General features: G+C 36.7%; 2 protein-coding genes across 3 annotated transcripts in view; one reads left to right on the top strand and one right to left on the bottom strand.

The window, feature by feature from the left end:
• The first annotated feature begins 510 nt into the window (after positions 1 to 510).
• Positions 511 to 8831, top strand: slc25a55a (solute carrier family 25 member 55a). 2 transcript variants are annotated; one of them, XM_077197939.1, is made up of 10 exons: positions 511 to 615; positions 1812 to 1892; positions 2185 to 2310; positions 2710 to 2765; positions 4949 to 5039; positions 5143 to 5261; positions 6887 to 7079; positions 7178 to 7332; positions 7431 to 7506; positions 7618 to 8831. In XM_077197939.1, exons 2-10 carry the CDS (start codon positions 1876 to 1878, stop codon positions 7775 to 7777), a joined length of 993 nt encoding a protein of 330 aa, XP_077054054.1. In that variant the 5' UTR covers positions 511 to 615; positions 1812 to 1875; the 3' UTR covers positions 7778 to 8831. The 2 variants fall into 2 exon arrangements, with proteins under 2 accessions (XP_077054054.1, XP_077054055.1); XM_077197940.1 differs by lacking the exon at positions 511 to 615 and adding an exon at positions 1607 to 1717.
• The window catches only part of tspan2a (tetraspanin 2a), a 20667-nt gene continuing 16578 nt past the window's right edge, over positions 8828 to 12916 (bottom strand). The window contains exons 5-8 of the mRNA XM_077197941.1: positions 12777 to 12860; positions 12632 to 12697; positions 10627 to 10710; positions 8828 to 10344 (exon numbers count right to left, since the gene is read on the bottom strand). Of these exons, the coding sequence (XP_077054056.1) occupies positions 10279 to 10344; positions 10627 to 10710; positions 12632 to 12697; positions 12777 to 12860 (300 nt within the window). The 3' untranslated portion in view covers positions 8828 to 10278. The remainder of the gene's footprint in view (positions 10345 to 10626; positions 10711 to 12631; positions 12698 to 12776; positions 12861 to 12916) is intronic.

Below are 12916 nucleotides of genomic sequence, written 5' to 3'. Positions count from 1 at the left end.
TAGATAGATAGATAGATAGATAGATAGATAGATAGATAGATAGATAGATAGATAGATAGATAGATAGACAGACAGACAGACAGACAGATAGATAGATAGATAGATAGATAGATAGATAGATAGATAGATAGATAGATAGATAGATAGATAGATAGATAGATAGATAGATAGATAGATAGATAGATAGATTTGAGAGAACACACACACACGCACAATATATTTAGTTTGTAAAGTGTAAGCAATGTCTTTTTCCTATTGATGTTGATATTATAACTAATGCATATTGTTTTTAGTACAAACAACTATTATTCTGTAAACGTCACTGAACTAAAACACCGTAGCTTTCCATATGGCTGGTGTAATTTGACACCGTGTCCACAATGCACGAGTCGGGTTTGACTCATAGGAGGAGGTCCTTAGAACTGAGTGACGAATAAATGTGGGTATGCAAATACATTGAGGCATGATTGGACAAGTATATTTACACCCGGCACAAATGGCCCGCCTCCTATTTTAAAGGTGAAAGGAATTTTCCATAGAACCATTCATTCGAATTTCTTCGTTGTGGAAGGTTCTGGTACCGAATCTTATTAACATATTTGAACGATTTCAGAGGTAAGTGTTTATTTAGGAAAAAGCCTAAACAAGCTTTACGTTCTAGTAGTAACATAGAAGTTAAAATATAACATAGTAGAGATATAAAGGTTATGCACCGACCAAACGTTTATTAGTAATATTAAGTCATCTGACTCATAATATTTTCAGTGGTGGTGTGTTCTCTGAAGTGTTTGATTTATTTAACGTTAAACCGGCTTTAGTGTGTTTGGCAACTAACCTGCAGTTTAGACCGTTAGTTTAAACCGGGTAATTCATTCATTTCCGCTTTTCTAAACATTTCCTTAACCGCCTCGTAGTTTTGAATTTTCTGCTTTTTAAAAAAAAAATCATTATCTTGTTATTATAGTATTTGTCTATCTTCATGCTACAGCCACACACAAAAAATAATATATTTTAAGAATAGGGAACTGCATGTGTTGTAAATTAACGAAGAAATAACAGTCTTCAGTTTCTTTGCAAGCCTGAAGCAAATCCGTGTGTTAGAGGAATGCCACTGAAACACGTCAGGTCTTGAGTAAGTTAATCTTGTTAAATTCTTGTGAAGTGAATTTGAATCCTTCTTTTGGATCGACTCTTTTCGAACGAGTTCACAAAACTAACGTTAGTTTGAATGAGATGTTCGCGATTTCTGAAGCAGTCCGAGCGTTAATCAAGTCAATAACAAATTCCATTATTTAAAAAATATTAAACTGTATGTATATGGCTTTATTAGAACGTTTAGAACATTAATCTGCGAGATTTTGTGGACAACGTGATGCTGTAATTACATCAGGACGCAAAAGAACTGACCGCTCTTTGAAATAAACTTTTTGTAAGAACCGATTCGCGGAAATGAGTCGGATTTCCCATTGACTAACGTTACGGATATCTACTGATTAGAGCAGGGATCTAAAAACACGACACAAAGGCAAAGCCAAACCCTTACGGAACTCAGCACATGCGTACAGGACAGGCGTGCTAGCAGCATACATGCGCGCGCACCCACACACACTAGCCGGAAGTGAGTGAGTTCGTGTCATTTGACCTTTATCGGTCAGTGTTTTGGTCCGTGGATTAAAGCCTCATGAGATTCGAAGGATGAGCTTAATGACAGTGAGGCGTAAGTTATTTTTTCCGGTTGTAGAGTACGTGCAGACAGGCTTATATACGGTATATGAGTCAGTTAACAGTCATCTCTGTGTCTTTACTTCCAGGTCTCCGCACTGATCACTACAAGAAGCTCTCATCAAACTCTCAATCTTTAGCTGAAATTTCATAATGTCTCAACAGATCAGGTACAGAAGAATATTAATCATTTATATACATTTTAAAGCTTGTTTAACAAATGAAATGGTTGTTTCTCTCTAATTTCTTCTGTTGAATGTCTATTTGATGTTAATCAATTGACATGTAATTTTTAATGTCTTTTTAGTGAATTTGATAAGACCCCTTGAATTCACTTAAATTTTGAAGTGTTTTTTTTAGGAATTTCGTAAAGCACTTTAGTTGTATATTTTAATTTAATATATATATATATATATATGGCATGCTTTGATTCTCACCTCTTTTTGTTTGTTTTTCCTCTAGCCTCCCTGCCAAACTGATTAATGGTGGTATTGCTGGCATCGTTGGGGTCACTTGCGTGTTTCCCATTGATTTGGTTAAGACCAGACTTCAGAACCAGAGACCAGGCCAGCAAGTCTACAAGAGCATGTAAGGGCCTGCCACTTTTTCTTTAAACCTCTCAATGCTTCAATTCTGTTACTTTTCCATTTCAATTCACAAACACCATTTTAGTGGTGTTATAATATTCTCTTTTTTGAGTCGTGGTTGTGCGGTCAGACCCCTTACTTTGATTTGATAAGCTTCCTTGCATTGGTAGCTAATCCTAGTGGAATGTGATGCATGGGCAGGCGTTAGTTGCCGCCTGACATGATGGTTTGGCCACTATGGTCACTGCAAAGCCTTATAAGGATTAAAGCCAGAACGTGTCCGATGCATGATGCAAACACATACATAGTGAACCGAGAGCACATGGCTTTTGTTGTTAATAAGTTAATTTGTGGAAACCGGTAGACTGGTCCATGTTTAAACATCTGGTTTGTCTTTCAGGATTGACTGCCTCATCAAAACAGTGCGGTCTGAGGGATACTTTGGCATGTATAGAGGTAAGATTCACTCATTTATTTATTTATAAGTGTATGTAAATATATACAGTATGCCTTTTTTAGATTAGTATAGTTCCATAAATGGCATGATGGGTACACCTGAATAGACTTCATATGGAATCCAGTCCATGTGACTTTGGATAATAAACTAGAATTTGTTGGCTGGTGATCGTAAAATCAAACTCAGACATTTTTTTGAAATTTGTTGCACTAATAGCAATATTTAAGCATTTTCCCAACGTCTGAACAGTCTTTAAAAAAAAATCAAAGAGTTGAACTAAAAATCAATACTTTATAGTATACGTTGGTTGGTAAAATGGACGTACTATCAACCCTAGAGTTTTACATATCCCTTATTTTTAACCCCCTGATGCATGGCATCCACTATAGTGGCATTTTAACCATTCAGGGTGTGATGTTACATTCAAACCACAATGGGGTTATATAAATTTACCCTTAGCCATAATTCTACATGACTGTGCATATTCATGACCACTTTTATTAAACATAGCTCATAAAAGTGGTGATGCACCAAGTACATTTGGAATATTTATCACTATCTTTTCATTTTAGATGGGCCAATCTTTCAGAATGCAAATTTTATTTTAAATTCAAGAAAGTTGTTTAAATAAATAATTTGGGAATGATTAGATGCTGTTTTAAAGTCTTAAGATGTGTGATGTTATTTTTTTTACATTTAATGCATCAGAGGGTTAATTTTAAATTAAGCAAATCAAACATGTTGTAATTATTACAATTGGTAGATCGGTTGTTTGGCTTCAGTTATTCAACGGAACAATATAAGTGTCCTTGAAGAGTGTTATCTGTAGAGTTTGGGGAGATTGGAGTCGGTGTTTTGTGCCGGGTCTCCATTTCTGTGAGGAATGCTGTTGTTTGCATCTGTGTTTTTCATGTTACAGACGTGGGTCCCCGCTGGCATAGTGAAGGCTAGCCGATAAGGCGCAGCCACGCTGGAGGCAAATCATTTATCATGGTTCTTACCCACTCTGCTCTATTACAATTAGGCACCAATATTTTTCTTGTTGTTTTTATTTAATAGTTAATTGTTGAATCATTATGATATTTACTTTTTTGCCTCTTGTTTCTTTGTAGAGTTTTTTTTCCCCCACTTTCTTCACTGTCCTTGCCCTTGTCCATTCAGTACTAACCCATCTTGCCATGTTCTGTTAACATCTAGAATGTTTTGTGTGATATTATAATCACTTATGCTCATTATCCGCTTTCTTTTTGTTAGTCTGATCATGTGAACAACTGCTGTTTCTTATAAACAGTTGTATCTTAAAACAACATGGTCCTAGTTAGGGCTGGGCAGTATGAACAAATTCTTACATCTCTGTACATTTATTTATCACAACTATTTTGGCCTGACTTCAAGTAAAAAACATTTTATACATTACCGAAAACCGGCATTATTACATGATTATGCAATGTAGTGAATCGAATATGTTATAAATGAATGTTACTTAATTCATGTAAAAGAAAGGAAAATAAGATTTTCTTTATTTAAACTTAATGCCAGACTTATGCATGTGTGAATTTATCAGTGTAAAACAGATTCTTTACTTTATTTAGGCTATCACTTGAGTATTATGAATATAATTGTCTGCGACATTTTTAGCTGTTGTAAAATAGCTGTGACTGCACATCAGTTGATTTACTTTATTAATGCTACAGTTAGTACTACAAACTACAAATCAACAAAGCTGTCTTCATTGGAAGCGGTTTGTTTGTAGATTTAACGCTGCACAAACGGAATAGCAAAATCTCACATTTCTACCTTTGCACTGTATATATATCTTCATACTGCACAACCCTAATGTCAGTCTCTTTCTGGAATGTGCCTGCATTCTTTTCTCACTTTATTGGAAATTCTATCCTATATTTCTAATATTCTCTGTTTATATAGTAGTTTTTTTATTTTTCATTTTGTTCACATTATGTAAAATCCCCCTCCATCATCATCTCACAGTTTTCTGATAAGCTTTGCTTATGTTCTTAGTCTGTTAGTGGCATTTTTATCTTATAATCTGCTTGAATGGTACTTGATAAGGTCATGTTGTAAATTTTGTCTCTGGTTTGATGGTGGTGGGGAATGTGTGTTTGCTGATCTGTGATCAGTTGTGGTGTGGTTTTCATTAACCCTCTGTTTGTTTGTCTTTTAGGTGCTGCAGTTAATCTTACATTGGTCACTCCTGAGAAGGCCATCAAACTGGCAGCCAATGACTTCTTCCGGCAACACCTCTCCAAAGACGGGTATGTTTGCTACTGCTACACTTGGTGCTATTCAATATCTGTTTTACCTCACAATTACAATATAACATATGATGTTATATAATCATTGCCTTGTTTGTTACAGGAAAGGGTTGAATGTATTTAAAGAGATGTTGGCTGGATGTGCTGCTGGCATGTGCCAGGTTGTCGTCACTACTCCAATGGAGATGCTGAAAATTCAACTACAGGATGCTGGGAGACTTGGTAGGCTTTCCTTTTTGTGCTTATTGGAGCAGTGAAATCTAGAAGGGCTGCTCGATTATGGCAAAAATAATAATCATGATTATTTTGGTCAATATTGAAATCACAATTATTTGTGTGCAATATTGTGAAATGACTTTAATCAAAAGTAATTTTAAATTGTGAAATTTCACAATTATCGATACTTCAGCATAAACTAATATTAGGTTAACTAATGTAAGAAAAAGGTCCTCATAATAATTACATATGACAAGTAAACTGTCAGCAATACAATAAAAACAAAGACTAATTACAAACAAAACGGGAAAAAGTCATACATACAAAGTCAGTGCAAAGACACGAATAGACGCATCATTCGCGCTGGGCGTCACGAATGACGCGAACGTCTTCCGCGCACGTTGAAAAATTTTAACTCGAGCGAATGTTTAAGCGTCTAACTTGACGCGTATTTGACGCTCTATTCGCGTTCGGTGTGAACAGACCATTAGGTTATGTTTCAGTGACGCTTGGTGAGAGCATGGAGTGGATGTTTTCGGTTCAGATTCTGAATCATTGAAGTCGTACTGTTGTGGTATGCCAGGTCTACTTCGCAGTAGACACATTGCACCTTGTTCTCTTCCTTTTTAAGTATGTAATGATCCCAAACTTTAGACATTCTCTGCCTTTATGGACATCTTTACTCTCCGCCATCGTGCCAAATAAATTCAAAATGTATCACGCGCTATAGTATAGATCCGCGTATAGTGAATTACATTTTACATAGGAATTTAACGAGGCTTCGAGGCAGAGTTTTTGCCTCGAGGAAATTTTGTAATCGAGTAACTCGAGGAATCGTTTCAGCCCTAGATTAATCCTTATTAAAGCTACTTTAGTTGTTCTGTCAAGGTCAGTGAGTTACCTTTCCTTTGTCATTTGTTGTTTGATTAATGACAGGCTGCTGTCACTTTAAGAGCTAGTGCACGGATCCGATATACTGTTACACACACGTTTTCTTTGTTTACTGTGTACGTAAGACACAACTCATTGTTTACATGAATACTCTCCAAAAAGGCATTTTGTCTTGTCAAAATGTTTATTTGCTTATCCGCATTCAGCTCCGCACACAGAAAGCCACCTGGGGAACATTGTCTCTTTTGTGGCTTAATGCCCCTTTAATAACACAGTTTAATATCAAACATGTCCCGCAGTTTAGCAACAGTAGACTGCATTTTACAACACTCAATTATTTGGATGTCAAGCTGGGCTTTTAGGAAGGAACGAAAGCGCACTGCTGTGAAGGAAAGGAAGGTACGCTGGACTGAATGTGGCAGTGGCACAATAATCGTTTTACTTTATCTTGTTTTCATAATCGTTAAAATCTGAAATCGAAAATCAATTAAGATCAATTGTACAACCCAAAAATCTAGTATATGCAGTACTTTATTCTGATTAGTTAGTTGCATCATTCTGCTTCAATTTCTTGTCCATTTATTTTGGTGTGATTATGTAGTTAGTAATTATTGGGAAATAATCCCAACAAGGTGATTCAAACCCCATGCTGACGGAGTTTATTTAGCAATAATGATCAACATTATCCCTTATTCTAGTTATTACTCACTTGGAACAACTTTTCTTGATCGTCTTTACAGCCGCACAGCAGAGAAAACCAGGCATCATCCCTCCCAATAGACTGGCCACCACAAGCGCAGTGCTGAGTCGCTCCTACAATGTGATACCCAGCACCTCACACAGGGCCATATCTGCCACCCAGATCGCAAGAGAGTTACTGCACACTCAAGGCATTCAGGGGCTCTACAAAGGCCTTGGAGCAACTCTATTGAGGTAATGCATTGTACAATCCTTACTGTGACTGTTAAATGCAAACATTCACAATGAGAACATAAATGCAACTTTTTGTTTTCTCTTTTTCTCCAATTTAGAGACGTACCTTTCTCGATCGTTTACTTTCCACTCTTTGCCAATTTGAACAAGTTGGGTAAGCCGTCCTCTGAAGATGCGGCACCATTTTACTGGTCATTCATCTCTGGATGTGTTGCGGGCTCCACAGCTGCGGTTGCTGTTAACCCATGTGATGGTAAGCTTCTTCTTTTTTTTTGTCCTCTTAGCCCCATCTCGTTGGTGCACTTTTTAAAAGGAAATGCACATGCTCACCTTGTCTTTTGGTTTTAACAGTGGTTAAGACCAGGCTGCAGTCTCTGAACAAAGGAGCCAATGAGGAAACCTACAGTGGCATAATTGACTGTTTCAGGTGATGCATCAGTCCCATTACTTGTTTTAAATGTTACAATGATTTGTAATTCTGGAATGTGAGTATATCATCTACTGTGTTTGACCTTTGCTTGTCTCTTTGTTCCTACAGCAAGATCTTCAGGCGAGAAGGGCCGTCTGCATTCCTGAAGGGAGCAGGTTGCAGGGCTCTAGTCATCGCACCGCTGTTTGGCATCGTGCAGGTCATGTACTTCATCGGTGTGGGAGAGTTTATCATGAGCCAGTCCCCCCTAAAGCTAATCTCTGACTGAACAGACACCAATACCTCTGAGTCGACCAAGACTGTGGCAGCTACACAACCAACTGTACATTTACAAGAAAAGATAAACATTAATCAAGATGAAGTTGACAACTTCTACTCTGGTTAAGTTCCTGTGAGTTCATCCAGCCTTACTGCACTTCCTCTATGGTTTACAGGCTTCTTTGAAGAGCTGTAGCCAACATTTTGCACTTGTTGGTAAGGAAGATGTCTGGAGTAGAGCACTTATGTGCTTACATATTCTAGACGCATATGTGAAAGTTTCCCCTCAATGAGGAAGACTGGTGTTGCTGTAATGACACTAATGTTTTTGTTGCCCTTTTCTTTTTTTCTTTTCTCACCTCCCCGTAATCACTTTGTACAATTATTTTTGCATTAATACTTGCTTTGTGTCTGTCTTTTTTCCAACTCTGAATTCATTTATTTCTGTTCCTGTCACTGTTTTCAGTGTCTAAACAATTGGGTTACTTAATGCTTTTGAAGCCTTTAGACCTTGTAACTCTAAATTGTTAATAGTTTTAGGGAATGTCATTGGCTCTTATTCCGTTGATGCACATGCCCTCTATTTTGGTTTTTGAATCGATTTGGGGTAACCGATTTGGACCAATTTGAGGTGCAGTCTAAAATTCAGGATTATCTTGATGGTTTCCTAAAACAGACCAACATTTGATGCATATCGTATTTATGCAATATTGCAATTTTGTAGACATGCATTTTATTGCATTTCATTACGTTACATGGACCAGCACGTTCCGTTACATGGACCAGCACATGTTACAACTGTGGCTTCCTGAGATTTGTAATCTCAAAGCATAGGTCATTATTTTCAGGCCATGTGTTTGCTTTGAATAAATACGATGGACAAACTTTTTGCAAGGTTTGAGGGACCCAGCCTTGAACAAAAGGCTGTATATTTTAAGTGCTATGATGTTTTACTACAGTATTAACATCTACCGACAATGACACTTCAGTGCAACATGTATTCATTTCTGTTCAATGGAAATGGTTTTATTCAACATTGCAAAAATAAAAAAAGCAAATGTTTACTTGTGAGCTGTTTTAATGTTGTTCAGGGTTTATTGTCCTGTGACCATATTTTCACATATCAAAGCCATTTACATGCAACAATGCTATAAAAGAGTAAAACTACTTGAAGTTGAGGAACTACAAACTCAAATTTGTAAATTACTGTTATTACAAACACGTTTATAATGGGGCTTTGTAAAGGCACATCGATCAATAAAACTATTGGGTCATATTCTTGAACAGAAGACAAAAAGACACAATGGTTTAAGAATTTCTATATGTTTTTGATTTGGCTGCTTTTGTGCAATTTTACAGCAATATTGCAAATTGCATTTGTTGATCTCCCTAAAAGCTGGTGTTTGAACACTACAGATTCAAAATCAGCCAAGTGAGGAAGGTAATGTGCATTAACCACTTAAACTAGTGACACACTTGAAAAAGTCAAAAATGAATGAAAACATTTTTAAAGAGCAGAACATGGAGTCTGAAGGTTGAGTTTCCTCTCCTCTCGGCAGTAACTCAATTTTTTACAAATATTTATATTTGCCATTACTGCTGTAATATTTATTACATTACTATTAATCAACATTAAATTACTATTACTGGCAAGATTTTAAAAAAGTAACTAATTAGGAATTTGTTTACTGGTTAACATTAACCAATAGCCTAGACAATAGCAGCAAATTCAAAAAGTTCCAGAGAAAGAGCAAGTCTACATTTTGCTGAAAAATTATGAAGCTAATAGTTTTTCTTCGGAATATCATGCACTCATGAATCTTTTACAATAGAACCAGGAACGGTACTAAATCAAATAGATTTAATTTTGAGTTCATGCTGACTTTAAGTGTGACGATCTGTGTCTGAGGTCTTTAATCACACTCTTCCACTCTTTGGCTTCATTCAGTATCTATATGATGTGGCAAAATTACAATAACCAAATATTAATCACCAGCAAAACAAACATATGACCCATTATCTATTAGCACAGAAAACCTGGTCTACTTAACACAATAAATAACAGGAAATTAAGTGGATCAATAAGAGGCATCAGAAAGCTTATTTACATAAGTAAGAAAATGGCCAGTTCACTGTGAAAGTCTGGACCAAAGAAGGACTCAAGATGTGAGAACTCTCTATTAAGCGAGAGCAAGTTTGAAAAAAGAGAGATGTACACTATGTACCCCTTGTAATGATTCAGTGATAAATAAAGAAGACAAAATAAATGTAAAGGTTAATTGGGTTACAATAGCAGTCCATGCAGTGGAGGTCATCTTCAAACAGAGCAAGAAACAGAAAAGACAGAAACGATCAGAGACAGAATGCTCTTCACAAAACAGTACCACAAGACCCACACTGCCTCATGGGAGTTCCTCCACCCTGCTCCCAAGCCTGAATGTGATGGTCCGATGAGGTCTAAGAAGGTGGGCTTTGAAACAGTCCAAGTGGACGAGGGGAACTGTGAGGTGCCTAAATAACTTCTCTGCTGTTTCGAATGGCGCAGCAAAGAACCATGCTGAAGATCATGCCAATTATCTGTTAAAACAGTGAGGGAATGTTCAGATGTTCTACATGATAAATGCAGGCTAGTGTTCCCAAAAAACATTTGAACACGTAAGCCACACTTAAGCATTACATAATATCAAACCAAGTGTCTTTTCTATACTATTATGCAAATCTCAATTGGCCGATTTTTTTTCGTCACAAAATTAAACGATAGCTCTTTATATAAAGTTGCATATATGAGTATGTCCAACTTTGACTTGACTTTAAGCATAACATTTCAAAAAAAGAAGTTTGTTGGTTTCATATTCTTACCATTATTCCAGCAATGCCAATCGCAACGTATCCAATTATGAAGAGTTTTTCATTGAAGAAGTCTTCGATAGCTTTAACACAATCCTTGAAAGCATTTTAAAAGAACATTAGATGAGTTTGGCAAACTGATGTAGTGCGTTAATGTTAAAACAATATATACACAACATCTGTTCACCTGTACTGATTAAGCTCTAATAAAACTAATAGCTCTGGCTCTGACATCTGATTGGACGAGCCACCAAAGCTGTTGTAAAATAGCAGAGATGTGCACACCATTTATAACTAATAATTATTATTATGATTAATTCGTTAATTGAATATTAGTGTTTTATATCATATCACTGTGTCGTGCATAAAAACCCATAAACTGTGTAAAAAAATAATTGTTACGCATAACCATATTTATGTTGATTTAAAAATCAACTGGATGGAAATGCCAAGATTGCGTATTGCGTTTTGTCTGCACGTTCAGAGATGCGAGTCATTCATAATGTTGGAAAAAAAGCCACAGTGGCTTCCCTGATAATATCTTACCAACACAAGACTTTCGAACGGCAGTGTATATTCACACACACACACACAAGCTGTACCTGAATAGTAGTATTTTTTTATAGGCTACAGCCATTGTAAACACTGTTAACACGCTGTTGCGGTATCTTCTTTCTAATGTGCTTTGCTGATTGGGATCAACTGACCGTATGAACTTCACAACTGAAGCACAGTGTGACATCATGTTTCTCAGCCGATCAATGTGCTTTCATGAAAGCTTTAAATAAAAAACTGGCACCTTTGAGCCCCTGTGGGCTTATCGGATCAAGTGACTCATTGGACATCTTGCCGCTGTCTGCTTCATTTCTCTCTCTAAGCCCCTCTTCACTGGTCTGCACCCCTCCCTCCCTTTCTTTACCCCGTACAGAGCAACATGGCTGCCACCTAAGGGTCTGTGTCAGAACTGCTCATCATTCGAGTATGAAAGGTGTCCTTCCCGTGAGTCTAAGGGCCAGATTTACTAACAGCTTGTGCCAGCGAAAACCCTCTTTTGGCATTAAAAAACTACTGTCAGGATTTACAAAAGACATGCTTGTCTGTCCTCATTAACACTCTCCCTGCCACTGACACATTTTTCTGGCAATCTGTGTTTTCACTGTTATATGGTAGGGGGCGCTGTTACACATCTTCTGAAATATTACAGCAACTCTGGATCCAAAAACAATCGAAGATCTGTTCATAACTAGAAAGCATGGATAAAAGATTGCTCAGCATAAACTAATGTGATCAAACATTCCACAGCATATAAATCAAAACTGCCTAATGTTACAAAAATAAAATGTTGAGGCCAAATCGTAAAAAAAAAACTATTTTCTTAGCTTTTTGTTGTAAATGCCCACATTCAAGTGTTGAAAAGAATGAAAGAAACTAGAATAAAATGTGTTTTTGTTGTTGTTTAAAATGAAAGTTTTGTGAATATGATCAAAAAAATGCTGCTACCGGCTGGTAACTTTTTTAGAAAATGCTGACGGGGAAAGAGTTGAGTTAAAAGCAACGCAGAGAGACACACCACATTCTCAGTGAATCAGAACACATCTGATATTTTTAATAAACATGTGGAGTGGAATTTTGGACCAATGTAATTTAACTGTGGGCGGGGATAGCACTGAAATCAACTACATTTCCTGTAGCTCATTACTGTTGCATTGTATATATACAGTATATATATATATATATATACAGTATATACATACATATATTAATTTTTTTATTTTTTTTAAATAATGCTAAATAATAGAGCTTCGTGGCCTATACAGAAATAATTATGGATGGCAAATCATCTCAAATCACCTGGCATTGAAACGTGTCAAAAAGTTATGTTTCTCTTCAACTAATTCCAGAGATTCCTTCAGAATAGTGAACTGAATTCCAATTAAGCAGATGAAGTGGCAGAGGTGAAATGATATTGAGCCTGCTAACATAAGCAATAAAAGATCAGATGGTTGCATTAAGTTACCGTATTAGGACTGTCTTCAGTGCACAGATCAGTAGGGCGAGAAGATTCAGTCCCACAGCACTCCAGCTGTGAAATAAGAACAGACATTACATCCACACAGACACTATGGCTACAGATCATTTACTAAATCTAATGCTTGACTGACCACTTTGTGATACATGGAGGCAATAGTAGTCCCGTTTTCATTTCCCAGAGTGGACTCATAGTAGTATTGTACATCAGTAATGATCTAGAAACACACGTGCGAGTATCAGCTCATTATTATATGACAGTTCATTTCATATT

Source organism: Siphateles boraxobius, unplaced genomic scaffold (assembly GCF_051911475.1).
Source record: "Siphateles boraxobius isolate OS27281-9 unplaced genomic scaffold, OSU_SipBor_1 41, whole genome shotgun sequence".
Taxonomy (NCBI): domain Eukaryota; kingdom Metazoa; phylum Chordata; class Actinopteri; order Cypriniformes; family Leuciscidae; genus Siphateles; species Siphateles boraxobius.
Note: the sequence above shows the minus strand (reverse complement) of the source record. Positions and strands in the feature narration are given on the sequence as shown.